Below are 14,987 nucleotides of genomic sequence, written 5' to 3'. Positions count from 1 at the left end.
TGCCTGTTTCCTCCCTCCCTGTCTTAAGTGGTCCAGCTGTAACCACCATACTCCTCCTTCCCTCCCCCCCCAACCCACCCCCGCAAGCAACTGAACCGCCTATGATGTCATAATCACAACCCCATTACCTCATCCTGCTCGGGGGTGGGGGTGCGTAGAGGAAGGAAGAGTAGTGGACAGCCCTGGGCCCTCCGCAGCTTCACAAAGTGTTTGGGTGAGGGCTAATTACAAAACCAATTTGGAACGGCCGCGCAACCGTTGCAAGTCCTGGGTTTATAAGGTTCGAGGCGATCCGGCAGCTTGAAGAGGGGCTCCTGGGACTCGGAGCAGGCCCTAATCGACTCTTGGACTACATTTCCCAGAAGCCTTCACGCCGCGGACGGGTCCTCTGCTGGCGGAAGGGGGATTCCTTCTCCGAAGCAGCCCTAGAGGGCCGGACAGGAGAGCAGGTAAGAGGAACTTCGGCTAATTCTGTTACGCGACTCAAATCGAGTAGAGGGCTGTACTTAGGCCAGTGTTGGAATGGAGGGTGAGGGGGATGGCTTTGTTTACCTTCGTCCAACACGGCCTCCCCCGCGAGTTTCGAGATGTGCCGCCAACTGGGTCCGTCCACCTTCTGCAGTATTTTGGAGGGGGTGACTCGATAGTGAGGAAACCACCTTCATCCCTAAATCAAAGAACCTGTCTCATTCCCGACAGTACTTTCCAAAATAGACTTTGGGAGAGAAACGGCTTAAGGCTCGAGCCTCCGCGGGCGGTTCAGGAGGATTCCGCGAACCAGAGCGATCTCCCTACTCTCCTTAGGGGCCCTTTGGTTCGCGCCGGCGCCTTTTAAGGGCACCGTGGGGCGAACGGAGCGCTCAGAGCTGCTCCGGCCGCGGCCCTGGGAGCTGGAGGAGCCGCGGTAGGTGGCGAGGGCAGGTGGCGCTGGGGCCTCGGGGCGGGCACCTCGGCCGTCCCTCCCTCCTTCCCTCTTTCCCTTCCCCCAGCCCGGCCGCGAGCGCCGCACGGCCTCTCTGGACGCCTCCGCGGGGAGAGCACGGGACCCGGTGGGGGAGGGGTTGGCGGAGTGCTAAGTCCCAGACCCTCTTCATCCCCAGCGTCCTGAGTTCGCTTCCCGCGGCCAGGTGATGGAAGCTGATATGGGAGGAGGTGAACGACAGCCCCTCTGAGCGAGCCCTTGTGCCCCCCTAGGGGCCAGCGGACGCCCCATGCCCCACCCCGCAGGGACAGGCAGGGCAACCGAGGGAGAGGTTGAAGACTGGAGGGGGGCCTAGCCTTTTGCTTCTTCATCGGGGTGGGGGGAGGGGTGCTCCCCACTTGTCACCCCTATCCCCGCCAGAGCCATATGGAAGAAGGAACAGTCAGATCCTCACTTACATGTTCATGCACCTCCCTGCCTTCCTCATGTTTTTCTTCAGTCTCCCCCAGAGGTGTGGGCCTGGGACCTGGGGGTGGGGTGGGGGGGAAGGTCCCCAGGGGATTTGTGACTCTCTTACCCCTTGGCCTGACTAGATCCTAGGTTCTTCAGTTTTCATCACAACCTCAGCATCCCTGAAACCCGAATGTCAGGGGTTACTGCCATCCAATAAGAGATGGGATGGGGGTCCAGTCTTTATGTTAGGGGACTGATGGTGGAAGGAAAGCCTGGATTGAGAGTTGGGCCTGGTGGGGTCGTGGGGAGGGCCTAGCGGCCTGCTGCTCTGTGAAGGGCTGAGCCCTCTGCCAGTTGTTAAGCTGAGAAGTTTTAACTTGTTTAGTGAAGGTTCAGGGCTGTCTTTGCCCCTCAGATAAACAAAATGGAAGGGGAAGGAAGGCGGCAAGAGAGGGTTTCTTACACTTTTTTCTATGCCTGCCTGAGAAAGAGGAGGCCCCTCGCGGAGCTGGTTTGCCTTCTTTTGTGTCCTGGTTTGATTCCTTATGGCTTCCGTTCTGTTCCCCCTCTCAGGCTGGCCTGTTTTAGGAAACTCAGGCTGAGAGTATCAGTTGCGTGGTGGTAGTTGCATTGTTCCAATTACCGCCGTGTGTGGCCACATCCCAACAATTAAAATGCAGAAAAACACAAAATCACTCTCTTCACTTGATCCCAGAGAGGGCTGGGAGTTTGCTGTTTGGCCAAATGCCTCATGAAAAGCTTGAAAGAGTTTGCTTCACTCCCTGCTCTTCATGGCTGGTCAGTCTGAGGCCTGTGATCTGTGGGGTAAAAGCCTTCAGTTAGGTTCCCTCTCTAGTTGATCTTTTGGGGGCAGAGTTAAGAAACCAAGAGCAGAAAAGCTTTAGCTTTTCCTCCAAGAACATAGAAGCTGCTGAAGGGAGCTCTCGGGAAGCTGGAACTTTGTTCAGGGTGGTGATAATTATGCGTGAAAATGATAGTTATCTGTAATGATGACTGACTTCTCCCAGACCTTTCTTCCAAAAAAACTCCACATACATCCACATGTATTTCTTTGCTTTTCCTTACCTACCTCTCCCTGAGGTGGGGATGGGGTCAAGATGATTCCCTCTTTTTTTTGCAAAAGTAGAAAGTGATCTGCCTCCAAGGTCACAGAAGAGCTGTTTTGGGCTTCCCTAGGTGTGCAGATGAGGAAGGGTGGCGTCCAGCCAAATAGATAAATCCAATTGCCTTCTTCAGCTTAATATCATCACTTGTGGCATTCTTAGCCTGTGTAGAGCAACAAACAGGAGGGTTTGAGAAACAGCAGTCTTTGTGGAGTCCTGATTTGTACAGGCTAGATCCTATGCTTTTTACATTTTGGTATTTCATGTTATATGGTACCTGTGACAGGTTAAGACATATTTATTGTGCCCATTTTATATACAGGTTAACTAAGGCCAAGAAAAGTCAAGTGACTTCCCAGAACTGTCACAGCAAATTGGAGCAAGATTTAGATTTCTTGAATGTTTGTTTTATCTACTAGAGAATGCTATATACACCCTCTGATGAGCTGTCTGCCTGCTGGTCATTTCTGGGAATAGGCAGAACCATATGGAAATACTAGGTTAAACTCCTCTCCTCCATTGAGCAAGGCCCCTCAGGCAATTGTGTAGGCTGGAAGCCTGTTCTTTGATAGAATTAGTTTGCTTCTACTGAAATTGACCATGAGAAGGAGTCTCAGTTAATTGTATCCATGGTCTTTGAGTCAGATCAGGCTAAAAACTTAGTTGAATGAAGTCATACAGTTGTTAACATCTATCGAGTTGAAATGTAATTGGAATAATCCTGGTTCCATTTCTCTGTCTTCTTAGCTTTGTAAGAGAATGTATACAGTATCTGTTAGAAAACAATATAACACAATATACATTCAGGCTAAGGGAGAACATGAAACCTTGTTCACTCTGATTGGTCTAAAGGAAAAAGTCATTCCTACAACCAGTGCTCCACCCTGTTCCCTATTACTATTTGTGTGGTTTAGGAAAAATGTATCTCTCTGTTTCTGATTAGAGGATAAAATAAAATATTGGGGTAATCAGGATGGAAGTAACCATTTGGGTGTTGTCTCTCACTTGAGCTGTTTTTTAAGTGGTACCGGTAGTCTGGGTAGACAGAGCAGAGCATGAACCAGGTTAGGAGTGGCAAATAGGTTTCAACTTGCTTGCTAACTCCAGTTCATTTTACTGGTTAACTGGAGTGCCACGTTCAGAATGTTTCTGAGGCTGTGTTTAGGCTTAGCAGGAAAGAGCTGTGATCAATTAATGATGTCTGCCAGAGGCCTGGCATAGGGATGCTGTGGTATGTGTGCCATGCATTTTCCACCTTTGGGCCAGGTACATCTCTAATATCACTTGGGGCTGGTCCCTCTGTAATTGGCAGACTCAGCAGGCATGACTGGAGAGGGGAGTCCCAATGGTGCTAGAATGGTGCTGCAGTGGCAGAAGACGGCTCACGAGTGAGGTCTGGAAGAACAACAGGGAAGACATCCATCATTTGCTCCAAAGTGTGCAAGTCATATCCTGGGGAGAATCATGATAACCCTGATCACTGAGCAGCTACAGAAGCAGACTCTGGATGAGCTGAAATGCACACGCTTCAGCATCAGTCTGGTAAAAGACCAGTCTTCCTGCTTCTCTACCATCCCCTCCCCCTTTTTTCTGAGGCTGTTTGTTGCTACTACTTTACCCATGTCCTGTGCCGTATGAGTCATGGTACTTGTACTAGAAGAGCCTACTAAAGGCTCAGAACCCAGCCCAAAAGGAAGGGGGCAGGTATTTTTCCACTGATAGAGAAGGGACACTAAAACTTGGGTGGAGAAGGGTATGAGATGTTGGAAGATGTGGATTATTTTACTCACTAACTTTGGGAAGACAACAAGAAGAGAACATTTAGGAGTCCCTAACATCTCTATAGCCCATGAATTACAGGGGTAAGCTGAAAAGGGCTTCCTGGAAATCTGTGTCCTGAGCCTGAATCATGATGGATATCCTCTCTCTCTCTTAGCCTCTGCCTGATCATGCAGACATCTCCAACTGTGGGAACCCTTTCCAACTTGTGTCTGGTAAGGCTTTGTATGTGTGTCTGTGTGTATCTACACCTTTCTTTCATTGGTTTCCAGTGACCAGGGCCAGCTAGTCTATCTCCACAATTTTCTTGCCAGGGTCACCTGCTGAGATTCACACTTATCTCCATTTTCCTGCACCTGCATGGAGCTTATTTGTTTAGTTTGCTCTTATTCTAGCCTTGACAGGACTTTTATAATCTGATTTTTTTTTTAAATAGGTAATACATTCATGTGGTTCAAAAAATTTAAAGGGGCACTTGGGTGGCTCAGTCGGTTAAGTGTTCCACTCTTGATTTCAGCTCAGGTCATGATCTCAGGGTCGTGCCCCTCATTGGAGCTCACTTAAGATCCTCTCTCTCCTACTCCCTCTGCCCTTCTCCCACACACACTAAAAAAAATTTTTTTTTAAATCTTTATTTATTTTTGAGAGAGACAGAGTGTGAGCTGGGGAGGAACAGAGAGAGAGGGAGACACAGAATCCGAAGCAGGCTCCAGGCTCTGAGCTGTCAGCACAAAGCCCAACGCGGGGCTCGAACTCATGAACCACGAGGTCATGACCTGAGCCAAAGTCGGACACTCAACCAACTGAGCCATCCGGGCACCCCTCAAAAAAAAATTTTGTGAATAATAAATATATTGAAAAAAAGTCTCCCTTCTCCATCTAGCTCCCGCCACCTCCCCAAAAGCAGCTCGTGTTATTACTTTGTCTATCCAACTAGAGTTTCTTTATACAAATAGAAGCAAATATAAATGTGTACTTTTTATTCCTTCAAAAGGTTGCATACTATATATATTATTTGGCACTTTTTATTTTTTTAGTTAACTACACTCTAGCTAGATCTTTTGGTATCAGTGTGTTAATTGGAGCATTTCTTTGTGGGTGGCTAGACAACAAAGGAACATGATAGTCTTAGGGTTTCCCAAGCCTGGGTTCCATCATCAAAGGCCTTCCCCACTCTGTTTGCCCTCTCTAGGAATAAAAATGATCTCTTACCTGCTCGATTACCTCTTAATCCTTGGCAGCCCTAACTCTTGTCTGGGTGCTGGTGACATGTAGGAAGGAGAAAGATTAAAGAAGAGCATGGGCCTGCTTTTTACAACCTGGGGCTGGTAGGTATGGAAGCAGAGTAAGGCTAGGTGGAGTGAAGTATGAGCAGGGCACACATGCTTTTTTTTCTCTTGACTGTTTGTGCCTTTGAGAGGGAGTGATACGCGGTATTTGAGACTATTTTTAATTTCAGGTGGTTCCTCATAATGGAGGCAGTATAGTCTAGTGGTAAGAGACCTAGCCTTAGCATCACACAGACCTGGATTTGAATCCTCCTTTGATCATTTCATTCCTACATGACCTAGGACAGGTTACTGGACTTCTCTCATCTGTGAAATGGGGATAATAGTACCTACCTCCTGAGGTTTGGGGAAACCTCACATAAAGTGCTCATTATATTTTGTGGCATATAGTAAGCTCTTAAAAATATATTAGCTATCATTAATACTATTTTTATTATGAATGCTTTCCAGAAGGTGCTTCCTGGAGGGGTCTGCCCCACTGTTCCTGTGCTGAGTTCCAGGACAGCCTCAACCTCAGCTACCACCCCTCGGGCTTGAGCCTGCACCTCAGACCACCTAGCCCGGGAAGTTCCCCACAGGAGCAGCCCCTCTCCCAAGTCCTAAGCCCTGAGCCCCCAGATCCAGAGAAGCTTCCTGTGCCCCCTGCCCCTCCATCCAAGAGGCACTGCCGCTCACTCTCAGTGCCCGTGGACCTGTCTCGCTGGCAGCCGGTGTGGCGGCCCGCCCCCTCCAAGCTGTGGACTCCCATCAAGCACCGGGGCAGTGGTGGAGGGGGTGGGCCGCAGGTGCCTCACCAGAGCCCCCCAAAGCGGGTCTCCAGCCTCAGGTTCCTCCAAGCTCCCAGTGCCTCTTCTCAATGTGCCCCGGCCCACAGACCCTACAGTCCCCCTTTCTTCAGCCTGGCTCTGGCCCAAGATTCTTCTCGACCCTGTGCCACCTCCCCCCAGAGTGTCTCCTGGGAGAGTGATGCTGAGTCCCTGTCACCTTGCCCACCCCAGCGTCGCTTCTCCTTGTCACCTAGCCTGGGCCCGCAGGCAAGCCGCTTCTTGCCCTCTGCCCGGAGCTCCCCTGCATCCTCCCCAGAGCTGCCCTGGCGACCTCGAGGCCTCCGCAATCTTCCCCGAAGCCGCTCACAACCCTGTGATCTGGATGCTCGCAAAGCTGGAGTCAAACGGCGCCATGAGGAGGACCCCCGGCGGCTGCGGCCTTCTTTAGACTTCGACAAGATGAATCAGGTGGGACCAGCAGGACTAGGGAAACTTGGTTGGGAGGAGGGAGACTCTGTTCCATTTTTACTTCGAAGTGTCCCCTAGTTCCATGCACTCCTGACAGGTTCTTTTCTGTCTGAGCTTCTGCTAGTGTGATTCACCAACCTAGTTGTCCGGGACTGTACCTACTTTAGGACTCAGTGTCCCATGTCGTGTGTAACTCCTTGGGCCTGGAGGTTCTAGAGAAGTTGAGGGGAGACCCATAGTAAATCTTCCAATAGGGATTCCTGATTGTTCTTTTTTTTTTTTTTTTTCAACGTTTTTATTTATTTTTGGGACAGAGAGAGACAGAGCATGAACGGGGGAGGGTCAGAGAGAGAGGGAGACACAGAATCTGAAACAGGCTCCAGGCTCTGAGCCATCAGCCCAGAGCCTGACGCGGGGCTCGAACTCACGGACCGCGAGATCGTGACCTGGCTGAAGTCGGACGCTTAACCGACTGCGCCACCCAGGCGCCCCAACCTGATTGTTCTGCTAAAGGTGCTTTCCCTCCTCTTCTGAGGATGCATAAGCCTCAAAAGTCACATCATCAGTGCCCTACCCTTTCTTGACCTCTAGACTGATTTTGCCACTCTCCGTCAGTGCTTCCGCTGGGTGTGTGAGGGCTTCAGCAAAACAGGTTGCTGCCTTATTCATCTGTTCAGCAAATGGATTTTGACTTCCCAGTGTGAGTGCAGCTGTTATATGCACTTGTCCACTTTTTTCATACTCTTCCTACTAGTCCATTGGGTCACAAACCCCTTTGAGAATTTACTTATTCAGAGCCATTCCTCCAACCAGTCAGCAAATGTTCCTGAATACCTGCTATGTACTGGGCTGTGACTAGGCTCTTGCAATATTGTTGTGAGACACCCAGATAAGATTCCTGCCTACATGAAGCTTGTAAGTGAGCTCTTAATCTTGAACCCAACAGAAACTATGGGCTCTTTGCTCAAAGAACTGTGCCTGCATACTAAATTTTCTAAATGTTACCAGGGAGTTCACCCACGTCATGCCTAGGACTCATACCTGTAGGGGTAACCAAGAGGGATACTTTGAAATATAGCTTGGACCAGGGTTCTGTGGGAGTTGATATCTTTCTGCATTCTTAACTTTGTTGTTTGTTTGACAGAAACCATACTCAGGAGGTCTCTGTCTCCAAGAAACAGCCCGGGAAGGCAGCAGCATCTCTCCACCGTGGTTCATGGCCTGTAGCCCCCCACCCCTCTCTGCTTCCTGCAGCCCCATTGGGGGTTCCTCCCAGGTGCTCAGTGAAAGCGAAGAGGAGGAGGAGGGGGCCGTGCGGTGGGGGCGGCAGGCACTGAGAAAGCGGACACTGTGCCAGCAGGACTTTGGGGACCTGGACTTGAATCTAATTGAGGAGAACTAAAACTGAGAGGCTACTTCCTGGGGCCACACAGACTGATTCTCTATGGCTACTAACAAGTGTCAAGGCCCCAAGGCCAGGGGCCCAGCCTGGGAATGGGGGTGAGTGGAGGGCTCCGACTCAGGGCAGCCGGAAATCTTCTCGCTCCAGGAAGCTCGACAATGCCAAGAGACTGGCCGGGACAAGATAAACGGAGCTGGTGGCGGGAGGGACAGCCCCAGAGCAGACCCTTCCCATGGCGGCCCTGAGTGTGAGTATCCCTGCCACCGAAAAAGCAATGGGCAGGGAAGGAAGGGGTCTGCTGACCCCAGCTCGGGGAATTTCACTAGCCCCTTTGCTTCAAAGGGCACTTGTGTCTTAGAATTTGGCCAGGGTGGGGGGTTCATTCAGCCTCCTTGGAGAAATTGTGTGAGAGTGTGCGCGTGTGTGGGAGTGTACTTGGGGAAAGGTGTGTTTGCGTAGCCTTAGGGAAGGAAGGCAGTTGCTCCATAACAGCAGAGCATCATGATACCCCCAGGATCTTGAGTTTGCATGGGATAGCAGGCTTATTCAAGGAGTCAAGAGGAGGGCACCAAGTTTTTCTTTTTTCTGAGTAGCTTGGTTTCAGAGCTCATAATCCATAAGCACTGTTGGCTCTGCAAAGGACTCTCTTTTGGGGGATGGCAGGGTCTTTTAAGTGCTGTGACCTTGGCTAATGGTCTTTGTCTTAGACCCGTCCCCTTCCCTAGATAGGTCTAATATTAGGGCTGGAGAGGGCTCTCTATGTTGATTCTGAGCTGGCCTTTTTTTCTTATCAGATTGCCTAGGCTATGTACAACCTGCCTCTTTCTCTAAGTAGATGTAAGCACCTGTGGACAACTGAGGCATGGTTGGATGGCTCCATTTTTCTCTTTCCCTCTCTACTGATGGGATTTTTTCCCCTCACATTCTGAGCTTCGAGGGTCAAGAACAAGGAGGAAAGGCCCTGTGTTGGCCCTCATCATCTAAGGCCAACCTGCAGCAGAAGTGGCATTCAGTCCCCAGTAAGCATGGGTAAGCTCATTCCAGCACTATCTTTTGGAAACAGACTATAGGGAAACCTGTTGTCATTAGATCCAGGTCTAACCTCTTTTCAGACCTGCTTGACAAAGAGGAAGGGGATGTCAGCATTTACTAGTTTGCTTGTCTTCCATTCCTGCTTAGAAATGTTTATTTGCCTCTAATTGGACCTGAGAGACCTCAGGGAGGTTGGGGCTCACTAAGGGATTGGCTGAGGTTGTGTAAAGCAAAGGCTGTGAGAAGCAGCTGGGAATTGTTGTTGTTGGATTGAATTTCCTTTTTTTTTTTCTCGCCCATAACTTAAGCCAGGGCAGCAGGTCCCAGTGGCTGCAGGGATGGGTTTAATGACTGTAGGACCCTTGGTAGGGCTGGCACCAGTGAAGATAATACTGAAGCAGCCGCCAAATAGCTTGTTAGGCTTTGTCCGGCTTTGGTTAGACCCTGCACGACTGAATTGGACCTGCCCTTGTTTATTGGAGGAAGGGCATTCTCTTGGATTTCCAGGGTGTCTTAGGACCCAGTTCCTCATGGTAAGGGGAGAAGACCAAAGTCCACATGTTTTCTTCCTCATGGGATTGAACCTGTCATTTTCTTGGTTTCCCACATGTCACATAGGAACATCACTGATGCTGCAGCCCTCTCACCTCCACTCCAGGGGAGGTGGCCATTTCTTCTTGAGGCTCTGGCCCTCAAAGGTTCTACCCTTCCAGGGCTCTTCCCCTTCTCCTGCTAGTTACCATGTATTACCAGTGAGCTACCAAGTCTGTAGGGGCCTGAGAAAGGCTCTCTGGAGAATCCAGGGAAACTGTGAGCCCAGTAGTTGCCCATCCTTGGTTTCATCCCTCCCTTGGCTCTTCTTCTTTAGGCCATAATTTCCCTGGTGCCAGCTTCTTTTCCTCCTGGGGCATCCTTATGCCTGGGCTCTCTGCTGCATATTGGCTGTGCCAGCTTCCAATAGGCCACTAGCAAGACCAGTGGTGTCTCTGTAAGCCCCAAGCTCAAGAAGTGAGGGCAGTAATTCTGCCTCTACCCTGGCTTCCCCAAAGCCCCAGGGTGCCATCCTTAGGGGAGAAAGTCTACAGATAATCATATTTGAATTCTATTACATTAAGATCTGGAAAGTTAAATTAGTTGAAACTGTCATCTTGCTTCCCAATCCGAGCACCCATGACCCTGGGACAAGCCTTTTCAAGAAGTGGTTCATTTTGCTTTACACAGTAGATCTGTTCCAAAAGTTCTGTATAAGCCAAATGCTATTTTGCAATGCATTTGGACTGCCGACCATTAAAAAGCAGCCTGTGTGATTGCTTCTTTTGTAAAGCAAGCAACCTCCCTCTACTTTAGCTGTTTTGACTATTTGGGTTTTCACATATTGGGCTTACCCAGAGTGGAGCACACCTATACAGGGCTGTGGTTGACGCTGGGTAGACATCTGCATCTGTGTTGTGTGTGTGGTGTGGCTGACCAGTAGGTGAGTATTCCTGCGTGTGTGAGTGAAGCCACTCCCAGGCTGGTGCTCTCCTCCTGTGCCCGGTGACTGCCCAGTGGCAGCTCCAGCTGCCCTTCACTCCCACCTGCTGCCAAAGTCCCTGTGCTAATGGGATTACAAATACAAAAAGTGGAAAAAAATTTTTTCGTAAACTTTGTTTTATATTAAAAAAATCCATAAGTCTGTGTGTGTTAAACATGAGGTCCTGCCTCTGTGGCTGTGTTTGAAAAAATAAAGTTTTATTAGAATAATTCATTTTCCCAAGCAATCTTGTGTACTACAGTGTCTTCTTCCCTTCTCCACAAAGAAAAGCAAGGAGGAAGCAGGGAGAAGGCCACCTAACTCTAACAGTCCCTTGCTCTAAGACATGGCTGGGCCTTCGCCCCTCGAGGGCAGTATCTGGTCCTAGGCCTTTTGCAGCCACAGCATTAATACCCTGTGGTCCAGCTTGTGAGAAGGCCTTGGTTATTTTTGGCAGTCTGATTGGTCTTTGTTTCCCTGATAGTGGTAACTATTTCCTCTACCCTGTGGTCAGTCTTCCAATAAGTTGAAGTCAAGTACTAATACATTCTAGCTCCCTGAGAAATGCTTGATAGTCCAGTCAGGAACTTGTCTAGACTGATTTGTAGTCTTTAGGAAGTGGTAAGAAAGCAGTTTGAGAGACTTGACCAGGAATCTTTTTCTTTTTTAAGAGTTTTTACATCTTATGCCCTGGAGAGATGGAGATTTTAGTCTTGAGAATTCAGATTCCAAAGACCTAGGCAATTACTCCATTCTAAAAATAATGCTTTTGGAAAATTATCCTAACAGCAGAGCTTTTTTGCCCCAGAAGTTGGTATTTTCCATAATGATTTAGTTTGGGATGTTCATGTGCTCAGGGAAGGTGTGTGGCTCACTCTCTTTAGACATTTCTATTCCACCTTTTTCCCTGTGTTAGCATTCTTGCAGTTTGGGTAAAATGTAGTTGCTTAGAGATCCAGGCAGGAGCCTCTGTCCCTAAGGAGTAGCCTTTCTTTACCAGTTGTGGTGCTGACTTGCCAGGCAGCAAGAAGAGTCAAGTTGCTTAGCCTCCGTCCCAGTTTCCTGCTTCAGATTTGTGGCACTCATCATTGAATACCAATGAAGTGTGCAAGAGGACAGGATTGGCTTGATAACCTGGAGCAGGAACCTTTGAGGGGATGAAAATACACTCCATAAATAGTGAGGGTTGTCACCTGCCCCAGAAACCAAGAAGAGGCTTTGAGGAGGGTGGGGCTTTGGCATGTGGTTAAAGAAGTCTCAGTATTATAAGTTTTTTCCTTACTTAACACTGCTGCTATTTCATTTCACCTACCGTTTGAGCAAGAGTCAAGTTTGAGCATCTCAAATGACTTTTTTTTCCTTTCTGTTCATTTGTTGTTGTTGTTGTTGTTGTTAGATTTTTCTACTGTTTATTTTCTGTGAAGCGAAGTGTGATTGCATTTTCTGTTCCTGAAGTCCTGCTAGTATAAGGAAGAACTCCATGAGAACACAAGGGTTCTGTTCAGTGTTGTGTCCCTGGCATGTTGAAAAGTTAATAGCACATGAAAAGTGCCTACTATGTTTGTTGAATGAATTTCTCATCTTTGCCTTCCCATCCCTGAGCTTAGGCATATTTCTGTCTCTGGTGCTGTGAGAATCCAGCTTTAGACACTGGGGCTGTAATTAGAGCTCCTTATGGGAGAAAGTCTCAACAGTGAATTTTTGTAGGAATCCTGCAAAGCAGGTAGGTCTTAGGGATTCACCCTAGTTCTATTACCAACTACAATTTGTGGGCCATGTGCTTTAAGAGGTGTCTTTTGGCCCAGGAAAGCATTCTGATTCAAGACTCAGGTTGGCTTATGGGAGGTGGAGGTTCTAAGGAATTGGAAGAGAAAAAGTCCAAGGAAATGTTTCCTTGGCATTCCACCAGGTTAGTTCTAGAATGACTTCCTCTAGTGGTTTTGTACTTTTAGAAAAGTCAGTAGTTGCTCCCCGATCCCCAGTGCAGACCCCAACCTTTGCAAGGAAAGTATGTCTAGGGTAAAGAAAAGATATAGTCAGGAGATAACTGGGTAAGCACTTAAGTCTTGGAGAAAGAACCAGCTACTGTTCTTTCTGTAGTGCAGATCATTGAAAGAAATGGCCACTTTGAGGGTAACAATCCATGATTTCTGGTTTGTATCTACTTCCATATATACTCAGTCTGCATCTATAAAGCTATAGAACCTGTGCTAGTCTCTGATATTACCAATGTTAATGGATTTTTTTAATGTTTATTTTTGAGTGTGTATATTTGAGAGTGTGTGCAAGCTGGGAAGGGGCAGAGAAAGAGAGGAAGACACAGAATCCGAAGCAGGCTCCAGGCTTCAAGCTGTCAGTCAGAGCCTGACGCAGGGCTCAAACTCATGAGCCGTGAGATCATGCCCTGAGCCAAAGTCGAATGCTTAACAGGCTGAGCCACCCAGGTACCCCACCAATGTTAATGTTTTAATGATTGAGGTTTCCCAGTGCCTGGTGTGAATGACCATCTAGGCAAAAAATTCGGTATCTCTCCTTCTCTACAATCCCTTTTCTAACAGGAACTATCAATTTCCCACACCTGTATTAAATGAATTGAGATAGGAGTGGTTGGGGTATTTTTTTTTGTTGTTTTTTTTTTTTTGGCCCCCAACGCCACTACTTCCATGGTAAGATGAGGTGCTGTTGAGCCAAAGAGAATCTCTTTATTGCTGATCTCTTTCCAATTCCCCTAAAAGTTGAATTGAGAAACACCTGTACTGAATAACATTGGCAGACTTGGAAAGGGAAGAAGTTCCATCGGTTTAAGTAAACATACCAAGATGTTGGAAACACATTGGCCTTCACCCAGTGGAAAGAGTGGTATTACAACATCCAGTGGATGTAGCACATTGGTCAATGGAAAGGAACCTATGAAGTACTAGTAGTATAGAATAGGATGGTACCATGTTATGGGCCAGTGAGAAGACAATGTGTCCCAGGGACCAGTGGGGAGAGTTTTCTAAAAGATAATGACAGGACTGATAGGGCATATTTTCAGGATAGGAAATGAATAGTTATTGCGGTGCTAACTGCTGAGCTCAAAACGCTACCTCTAGGTACCTTGCCCCTCAAGCCCCCTACCCCAGGAAAAGTCTTGGGTGTCCGAGGCGGGTAAGCTACAGCCTTCTCACATATGGGACACCCCAGAAGGAAGGTTGGGACCAGGATGGTACCGAGGAAGACTGAAGGGCCCGCCCACTTCCCTACCCCCGCCTAAACTGCAATTCCCCTCCCTGCCGCAGGGGGCACTGCAGGCCCGGGGGAGGTTGGGGCGGAGCGCTGCGAGGGGCCCGGAGCTGCCGTCCCGCTCCAGAGCGCGGGGGGCGCTGTGCGGGGCCCGGGCTGCGGCTCCGCTCCCGGCCACGGGGGGCGCTGCGCGGCGCCGGTGGTTGGTGGTGGCTGTTGGGGGGGGGTGGGGGGGAGCCGCGGCCGCGGGTGGTGCGGAGGGAGGCCTTGCGGGCGGATCGGGCGCTCAGCGGCAGAGGTGGTGGGAGGCGGCGGGTGGGAGCGCGGGTCTGGCCGGCCCTGGCGATGGCGGACGCGGCGGCCTCCCCGGTGGGCAAGCGGCTGCTGCTTCTGTTCGCGGATACCGCGGCCTCGGCCTCGGCCTCGGTCCCCGCGGCGGCGGCGGCGGCGGGTGGAGATCCGGGGCCTGCGCTGCGCACTCGGGCCTGGCGGGCCGGCACAGTGCGGGCTATGAGCGGGGCGGTGCCCCAGGACCTAGCGGTGAGTGGCGGCCGAGGCAGGCACTTGAGGCCGGGGCTGCGGGGCCTGCGGGCGGCCTCCCCGGGGGCCTTTGTGAGGGGGCGGTGGGGTGGGGGTGACCCAGTTCCTCGCCCCCAGATCTCCTCAGCGCCCCCCACCGGCTCCTCGGCACCCCGAGCTCTGGCCGGCATGGCTTCCGCGTCGGGGTGCGCGCCCCTGTTTCCCCCGGGGGGCAGCCAGGGCGCCAAGAGCTGCTGCCTCCACCCGACAGGCCCCGCCTCCTCAGCGACCCCTTTCTCAGCGTCCCCCCCCCACACCCCCAAAACACGCCTTGCGAGCAGGCTCCCGAACCCTGGGCTCCTGGGCCCCTCAGAGTTCGGCTGGTGCTGTCGCTGCTCCCTGAAAGACGCGGACCTGTAGTTCGCAGCCTCCCTGGAAATCTGCACCCTGTTCCCTTCCTCCCGGGAGCCCCGAGTGGGGCGGGAATGTGGGCA

At 50.2% G+C, this 14,987-nt stretch overlaps 2 protein-coding genes across 4 annotated transcripts in view; both read left to right on the top strand.

The window, feature by feature from the left end:
* The first annotated feature begins 154 nt into the window (after positions 1-154).
* FAM53C (family with sequence similarity 53 member C) lies at positions 155-10,996 on the top strand. Of its 2 annotated transcripts, none has more exons than XM_086702990.1 (5): positions 155-449; positions 3,812-4,041; positions 4,436-4,493; positions 6,018-6,802; positions 7,947-10,996. In XM_086702990.1, the coding sequence occupies exons 2-5, from the start codon at positions 3,964-3,966 to the stop codon at positions 8,202-8,204; spliced, it is 1,179 nt and encodes a 392-aa protein (XP_086559116.1). In that variant the 5' UTR covers positions 155-449; positions 3,812-3,963; the 3' UTR covers positions 8,205-10,996. The 2 variants fall into 2 exon arrangements, with proteins under 2 accessions (XP_086559116.1, XP_025779306.1); XM_025923521.2 differs by lacking the exon at positions 155-449 and adding an exon at positions 748-904.
* A 3,215-nt stretch (positions 10,997-14,211) lies between these two features.
* Positions 14,212-14,987, top strand: part of KDM3B (lysine demethylase 3B) — a 70,781-nt gene continuing 70,005 nt past the window's right edge. For both annotated transcript variants that reach the window (XM_086702967.1, XM_086702963.1), the window contains exon 1: positions 14,212-14,514. In XM_086702967.1, coding sequence (XP_086559093.1) covers positions 14,320-14,514 — 195 coding nt within the window. In that variant the 5' untranslated portion in view covers positions 14,212-14,319. The remainder of the gene's footprint in view (positions 14,515-14,987) is intronic.

The sequence above is a fragment of the Puma concolor genome, chromosome A1 (assembly GCF_028749965.1).
Source record: "Puma concolor isolate L17-30 chromosome A1, mPumCon1.1.hap2, whole genome shotgun sequence".
NCBI lineage: Eukaryota > Metazoa > Chordata > Mammalia > Carnivora > Felidae > Puma > Puma concolor.
The sequence above is the reverse complement of the archived record's forward strand: the minus strand, read 5'-3'. Positions and strand labels throughout refer to the sequence as shown.